The sequence below is a fragment of the Malania oleifera genome, chromosome 13 (genome assembly GCF_029873635.1).
Source record: "Malania oleifera isolate guangnan ecotype guangnan chromosome 13, ASM2987363v1, whole genome shotgun sequence".
Taxonomy (NCBI): Eukaryota; Viridiplantae; Streptophyta; class Magnoliopsida; order Santalales; family Ximeniaceae; genus Malania; species Malania oleifera.
In genome coordinates, this window is record NC_080429.1 from 73599058 (window position 1) to 73607140 (window position 8083).

General features: G+C 37.8%; 1 protein-coding gene across 1 annotated transcript; it reads left to right on the forward strand.

Annotated features, from left to right (window-relative positions):
* Nucleotides 1-286: 286 nt before the first annotated feature.
* Nucleotides 287-7577, forward strand: LOC131146264 (E3 ubiquitin-protein ligase ORTHRUS 2-like). Its single transcript, XM_058095737.1, has 9 exons — nucleotides 287-1043; nucleotides 1816-2348; nucleotides 3600-3725; nucleotides 4137-4236; nucleotides 4309-4370; nucleotides 4448-4550; nucleotides 4861-4990; nucleotides 5174-5391; nucleotides 6952-7577. Exons 1-9 carry the CDS (start codon nucleotides 582-584, stop codon nucleotides 7225-7227), a joined length of 2010 nt encoding a protein of 669 aa, XP_057951720.1. The 5' UTR covers nucleotides 287-581; the 3' UTR covers nucleotides 7228-7577.
* Nucleotides 7578-8083: the final 506 nt, after the last annotated feature.

The following is an 8083-nucleotide window of genomic DNA, read 5'->3' on the forward strand; positions in this document are numbered from 1 at the left end:
CATACTCAGACTCATCGATTTACGACTAATGAATTGGTCTTCCGATGAATATGAATTTAAAAATACTAACATATTCATACACATTTAAATAACTCGTGTGCTCAAATTATAATAAGACATTATATTTAGAGTGATTATTAATTTTAAATTTGTGATTTAAAATTCATATTTTTTTTAAATAGATAATTAATATTTTAAAAACGCATAACTTTTTTTTGATTCGTTTTTTCAAGGAGGATTAAAACTTAAAAAGGCCAAGAAAGATGAAGAGAAACAAAAGAAAAGCAAACAAACAAAACGAAAAATAAAAACACAAAACAAAAACAACAGCGCATTGAAATTATGTGTTTTCAAAAGTATATGTGTTGCATTTTTGGTGCGAAGAAGACGAGGGAAAATTCAAAAGCAGCGTCTTCTACTCTAAATCCGAATTAATTGAAAATTTCAAAACCCCCGCTCAGTCTCATTCTCGCCAATCACCATGATTCATCACCGTCGCCCTTAAATAATCATATGTAATTTCCATTAAATCCTACACAGCTAATTTCCCCAACCATCGTCACTGCTTCTTCTTCACCGCCATGGCGCACGATAGACACCTTCCCTGCGACGGCGACGGCATTTGCATGGTCTGCAAGGAGAAGCCGCCGGCCGATGACAACCTCGCCTGCAAGACTTGCGCCTCGTCCTGGCACGTGCAATGCCTCTCTTTCCTCCGCCCTCAAACCCTAGCCGACGCTCTCCGGTGGGAGTGCCCCGACTGCGCCCTCCCCGCCGATCCAAATCCGCCGCCGATCCTTGGCGGAGCCGAGTCCTCCGGGGGGGACCTCATCTTAGCGATTCGCGCGATCGAGTCGGACCGGTCACTCTCCGAGCAGGAGAAGGCGAGGAGGCGACAACAGCTCGTGAGCGGCGGAGCGGTACCCTCGGAGGCTGAGAAGGATAGGGAGAAGAAAACGACTGACGATGACGAGATACTCGAGATCTTCGATGAGAGTTTGAACTGCTCGTTTTGCATGCAGATGCCGGAAAGGCCTGTTACAGTGAGTTTTGTATTTTCGATTTTACTGCTCTTCTATTTTGCCAAATATAGCGCAAGTCCAGTGGACGACTTTCTCTGCTTAGCTACACAGTACGTTGCCTTGTTTCCGCTGTTATCACTTTTGTGAGACTTCTGTATTTTGAATGTCGCGGACTGGTCTCTACCTTAAGATTTGCTCTTTTATCAATTTCCCGACTGTTTCATAAATCTATCTTAAGATTTGCTTGGTGTCTCCAGTTTTACATCACGATAAATATTAATTTGGTGAAATACTCCTCTCTTAGCCTCTTTATCCAAATACTCGAAGTTATCGTTTCATGTGTCCCATGTGAGATTGGCTGCGGTGACTTTGTTCACGTGCTGTAATAACGAGTCTTCGCATTGCCCAGGAGCAAGTTGAATTAGCTGAAGGTGGCACCAGGGTAGAACTTTGGCGAAAAATGTATGTTGAATTTATGGGATAAGATACATTGTATGATTTACAGAAGTTGTGTGGATGAGAGCCGGGGACTTCTATAGTGTTCCCAAGTAATTGTGGTAGGGCAATAGCTCTGTTTGGGTTTTGTCTGTACCATGGAATTTAGTCAGCTGAGTTCTTTATGTGAAATATGAGGCACCTCCTCCCAGTTTTAAATGACTTTATGTTGTTCAGTGCATCTTTGTTCCGACCTTTTAGTTTTCACATTATGTAAGTTGGTTAAAGTAATACTTTTTTCTGGACCTGCAATTGCTTGTCTTATTGATATGCTAAAGCCACTTATTTTTCATTTCAGACTCCATGTGGCCACAATTTTTGCTTGAAATGCTTCCAAAAGTGGATTGGGCAGGGGAAGCGCACATGTGCTAATTGTCGCAATGAAATTCCAACAAAGATGGCAAACCAACCTCGAATCAACTCTGCCCTTGTTATTGCCATTCGAATGGCGAAACTGGCAAAATCTAGCACCGTGCGTGGTCCACCAAAGGTCTACCATTATGTGCACAATCAGAGCCGGCCAGACAAAGCATACACAACGGAGCGGGCAAAGAAACCTGGGAAGGCTAATGCCTGTAGTGGAAAGATCTTTGTCACTGTTCCACCTGATCATTTTGGTCCGATTCTGGCAGAGAATGATCCATTAAGGAATCAAGGTGTGCTGGTGGGTGAGTCTTGGGAGGATCGTCTCGACTGTAGACAATGGGGAGCTCATCTACCTCCGGTTGGAGGTATTGCTGGGCAGTCAAAATATGGTGCCCAGTCAGTGGCACTCTCTGGAGGCTACGAAGATGATGAGGATCATGGCGAGTGGTTCCTCTACACAGGAAGGTATATTCTTAGAAGCATTAAAAATCCTTTGGTTTGAGTTATGATTTATTATGTTGTGCAAAGATGAATGCTACATCATGAGATGGGCTGGATATATCCAAATCTAAAATGAGAGTTCCAAATAATGGGTAATTAGTAAAGATGACCCTTGCCCATAAGTGCCAATGGTTACTCATGACTATGGTTCATGGAATGCCTATTCTTAGGAATAGAGGTAGTTATGATAAAAGAATTTGGTAGTTTTATTAAAAAGTTAAAAAATGTATTATTATCATAAAGCAAATGACACTTTAAATCTTTTTATGATTCCAAAACAAAGAATAGACAAGGAATAATTGTTCCCAAATTTCAAGTGCTTATTCTTTTCATATGCCATGTTGGATGGTGTAATAAGGAATAGATGAGGAATAACCGTTACCTCTACTCCCAGATTTCTCACATTATTCTAACTCATTCTTAGGAATAGCTATTCCGAAAGTAACCCATTTTTCCTTATTTTTCATGCACATTCCTTTCTCATAAATATGCATGACTATGAAAAACTGAAAATGTATAAAGCATGTGAGATGTGTGCCCTGGTGGCTAGATGTTGTTGTAAACTTGCTTCTTGTTTAAGAATTTTTAACTTTATTTGTTCATATAAGGGTCATCTGGTTGTACAGCTCTCTCTCTCTCTCTTAAAACCATCTTATTCATATTAAATTAAACTTGGGCTCAACTGATATTTTGTCCTGTCTCTAGGCTCTACTTTGCATACTGTTTCTTTTTTATGAATTAGCAGTAAACCATCTCAAGATATCTTCCTTTATTCTAAATGCCAAATCAACTCCATATGGTGTCAGTAGCTTAACTTTGTCAACTTGAATGGCTTGTTAAGAATGATCCTCTTGAAGATGAAGACTATTGGTTAGCTAATTAGAATCATCTGCTGTTATTGTTTCCATTTTGTTTCTGTTTTTTGTTTTTGTTTTTGGTTTTTTTTTTTTTACACGTTTGTAGTGTTGGCTATTTGAATAAAATTATTGTTGTTATTATGATTGAATAATTATAAGAGGTGAAAATTCTCTATCTACAATTGTGGCAAAGTACCGTACACTTGCTTTATGTTGAATTTTATACTTACTTGACATAAATAATAAAAAGAGATGACATTTTTCTATTTGCTATCTATGCTATAGGAATGTATACATTTTTTTATTTGCAGTCTTTGTTGAGTTCTCTTTTGCTCACACATACAACTTTTTTGGATAGTGGTGGAAGAGACCTTAGTGGAAATAAGCGTACAAACAAGGAGCAGTCCTCGGATCAAGAGTTTGAGAAATATAATGAGGCACTGCGAGTAAGTTGCAGGGAAGGCTATCCAGTTCGAGTTGTGAGGTGGGTTAATGAAGTTCTTCATTCTTAAATAAATTGAAACTATATCGTGCTATCCTAAACTACCAACATTAATTGCTTAAAGCCTGTTTAGTTTTTAGAAAACAATTTTCATTCATCATTTTCAGTTTACAAGAATTACTGAAGTGCTTTTTTTCCCCCTAGTTTTCGAACATTTGTATGTTTAACTTTTTGAATGAAGTAGGCAATGCATAACTAGATCTTGCCATTGTATTCCTTCAATTGAACAGTTGTTTGTGTTTCAAGCTCAGTAGCTGTGGTTCATTAGACAAAAACATTGTTATTTGGATTTTGGATAACTAATAACTGCATTTCATCTGAATCCTTATGCATCTGTTCAAATATATTGGGCTATTGCCTGATCTTAACTAGGCTTTGGGTTTTGATTGGCAGGTCACACAAGGAAAAGCGTTCTTCTTATGCTCCAGAAACAGGGGTTCGCTATGATGGTATATACAGGATTGAGAAATGTTGGCGCAAAGCAGGGACTCAGGTGGGCATTGAAAAAATTAATTCTGCTGTCTTATTGATAAAAATGTCTTCTGATTAAAGTTTTCTCCATCAGGGTTTTAAGATGTGCAGATATCTTTTCGTTCGATGTGACAATGAGCCTGCTCCATGGACAAGGTTTTTGTTGTTTCTTCCTTCTTTCATGCATTCCCTCCTCTCTCTCTCTCTCGTTAGTCATTTTTGTTGCTCTGCAGTGATGAACATGGGGACCATCCAAGACCTTTGCCAATTATTAATGAGTTAAGAAGCGCTACTGATATAACTGAAAGGAAAGCAACTCCATCTTGGGATTATCATGTGAGCAAATGCTGTTCAGTTTAAACTAAATCTTTATTCTCTCTTTCTGGTTTGGCTGCTGCTTCTGTTCAAAAGATACTGTCTTCTGGGCATTCTCATTTTTAATAATGTCAGTAAATAAACAGAGATTATTGATATTATGTAAAGGGCTCTGCCTCTGGGGAATTTGATTGACAGCAGAATTCTACTTTGTTCAATCTGTGTGTAGAATCTTCTCTTTTAGGACATTTATGCTTTAGCAATGGTGAGGCTTTTATGTTACGTTTTACTTAGGCAATCAGTTTTTTTTTTCTTTTTTATCTTTTCTTAGGAGGAGAAGGATTGCTGGATGTGGAAGAAAACCCCACCACATAGCAGGAAACAAGTGGATGGTGGAAATTCAAGAAAAAGAAATAGAACAAAATCTGAACATGTGTCTATGCGAGATAAGCTTCTGAAAGGTTAGTTTCATGTCTGACTCTCATTGTACATATTGTTCATCCTCATATTTAATTATTATTAATTCATGTGGAAGCATTACTTAGAAAGTGCCTCTCCATCGTGATTTTTTATTTTACTGTAATGGTGGCCAAATTTGGTGTGTTTCTAAAGTTACTGCTGCTTCTGGGTGATTGGATATGCAGAGTTCAGCTGTCTTATCTGTAGAAAAGTGATGACGCTCCCTCTTACTACCCCCTGTGCTCATAACTTCTGCAAGGGATGTCTGGAGGGTGTCTTTGCTGGTCAATCTTTCATGAGACAAAGAACATGTGAAGGCAGGCGAACACTACGAGCACAAAAAAATATTATGAAATGCCCATCTTGTTCCAATGACATATCTGACTTTCTCAAAAATCCACAGGTACGACTGGCAAATCTTTTGAAACTTTCTTATCATTGAGTAGATGCATATTTGCTCAGGCCTGAAGGGACTGATCATGACTCTTAGAACCATTCTTTAGGGCATACCTATGGATATTAATTAATGAGCTTTATTTGTTGAATTTTAGTGGGTTGGACAAAAAAATGAAGATTGTCTTGAAAATTTTCATCTTAGCATCCTCCTCCTTGAGGGCTGACTGGCTCTAGTTTTGGTGGTCTTGGTTTTTTATCCTGCTACTTGCTGGTTCTGTCTGTTACTCTGTTGTGTGCATTCCCACACCCCCCCCCCCCCCATCTCTTTCTATTTAAATGCGGAAGTTGCTCCTCCCTCCATTTGGGTTGAAGAAATGTTGCCTTGAACAGACCCTTCTCCCAGTGGAATTAGGGAAAAATAAGTATATACATCATGGTTTTAAATAAAGGCCGTGACCGTTACGTAAAGGTTTTTTGGGTTACCGATACCGTTACACACCGCGAAATTGGTGGGAAGAAAAATCACGACTGTAGCGGCCGTTACGGACCGCGACCGTTACGTAATCGCTACAGGACTGTTACACCAAAAAAATATTTTATTTTTTACTTTTTCTTCTCACTTTTTCTCTCTCTTTCATATATCATTCTCAATATACCAAGTGACAAGAGGGGGAAAAGATTATAATGAGGATGACAATGATACAAAATTTACTATTTCTTTAAATACTCACAATAGATGCATTAATTAACAAGTTCAAAATACTAACTTGTTAGAAATTTTTTTTTTTTAATAATATTAGTAATGTGATATTTATGTTCTTTATTTTTCAACTTCAACCTTCTTTCTTTTCTAGCTATTTTATATTTATATTATTCGTATGTCTTATGTGACTAATAGATTAATGGAGTGCATAATGTATTTTATTTTATTAATTCATTAAACACATAAAAATTTATCACATATAAGAACAATGAGAACACACGTAATTTTCTATCAATGATGGTTTAAAACAAATGTAAACTTGTTGCCCTTACCAAATAACTTAGTTACTCGAACTAAAGGGTCCAAAATACACTAAAACCCTTTCTAAGAATAGCTAAAAGTTTAAAACATGCAAGTATGCTAATATCTACAAGGTTGTGCGTGCTTCAAAAAAATTCACGGCCGTTACACCCGCTTCCCGTTATGTAACATCCACTACTCCTGCTTCCTGTTACACCCGTTACTGTTACGTTACGCTACCTGCTACCGTGATTTAAAACCATGATATACATTGAGCTTCCTATGAAAATAGAAGCATCCCTTCATGTTTTATTCACTGTCCAAATTCTATTAACTATTTGATATTTCTATTAGGATTCACACTGTAGATAGTGCAGTTAGACTGTGATTTCAAAATATATGATACACCTGAACCCCCTTCAGAGGTTAACTGGTTGACAGGTCTCTATGTTTTCATCTGTCCCTCTCTCACTGCATGGCCAACCTTTTGTTTGAATGCTAAAGCAATTGAAGCTGTTGGATTTTTTTTATTTTGCCTTGAAGACTTTGGCATTCCTTTGACAGGTTAATAGAGAGTTGATGGGTGTAATAGAATCACTCCAGCGTAGGGCTGAAGAGGCAGATGAAATTGCCGAGTTGTCAAGTGAAGGGACTAACAGCATAGAGCAGAGCCCAGATGAAATTGCTGGAGAAGGAGAAATCTGCAATACTAATTCCAGGCATTCGGAGGAAACCAAAGGGGTTATCCCAAGTCCTCTTAAGCGGAAGAAAGCAAATGGTGAGTATCTTGGTGGGATCAAAGATGAGACAAATGCTGAAATGGAAGTCACTGCCTGTTAAACCTCAAGAATCTGAAAATTACAAAACAGAAGCAGCTTCAATGGGATCAAACTTCTGCTAACTTGTAAACAAGCCAAGGCTGATGGTGGTCCAATTGCTTGAGAATGCTAAGCCCAGCAGAACTGTTTAGGATAACTTCATGTTTAGTACTTCATTTGTTATTTTGTTCTAGTATTTGTCTTTGAAGCAGAGAGCCAAGGAGCGTTTGGTTGGCAGTGTGAAAAATATCTTTTTGATATAATGACATCCTTGGGAATGGCTTCTTATTTGATTTGTGATGCGTTGATGATGGAGCAACCTTGAGTAAATTAATAAAATAGAAAGAACCGTCTTCTAACTTCATTGAAAAATGAAACTCTTCGAATGAGGAATGTTTAGAAGATATTTATATTAGTGTTAATTCTATTGAATCTTTAACAAGTCAACTATGCTTTTCTAGTTTTCTAATTTCTAAAGAATTGGACTAGCACAATGTTTCTAGACCAAATTTGTGCATTTTGCTTCATGCTGCTAATTAAGGAGAAAGTTGAAGTTTAATACGTAATTCACAATTTGGTTTATGCTGTAATAGTTGACAAGTCAAGTTGCCCTTGTTGGTTTTACCGGTTGACTAATTAATGAAATAAACAAGCACACGTAGAAAAAAATTGACAATGAGGTTATGTGGTTTGGTCAAATTTCGGCCTACGTCCACGGGAGAGAAATTACTATCCTTGTTGGTTTTACCGGTCGACTAATTAATGAAATAAACAAGCACACGCAGAAAAATATTGACACCGGGGTTGTGTGGTTTGGTCAAATTTTGGCCTACGTCCACGAGGGAGAAATTACTATATGCATTGGGAAAAATACAGAG

What these genes read in the sequence shown, in the direction of transcription:
- LOC131146264 (XM_058095737.1), top strand. Translation starts at nt 582, where the DNA reads ATGGCGCACGATAGACACCTTCCCTGCGACGGCGACGGCATTTGCATG. An exon ending in TGCCGGAAAGGCCTGTTACA is followed by an intron (nt 1,044 to 1,815) that starts GTGAGTTTTGTA and finishes TTTTCATTTCAG; the next exon opens with ACTCCATGTGGCCACAATTT. An exon ending in ACTTTCTCAAAAATCCACAG is followed by an intron (nt 5,392 to 6,951) that starts GTACGACTGGCA and finishes TTCCTTTGACAG; the next exon opens with GTTAATAGAGAGTTGATGGG.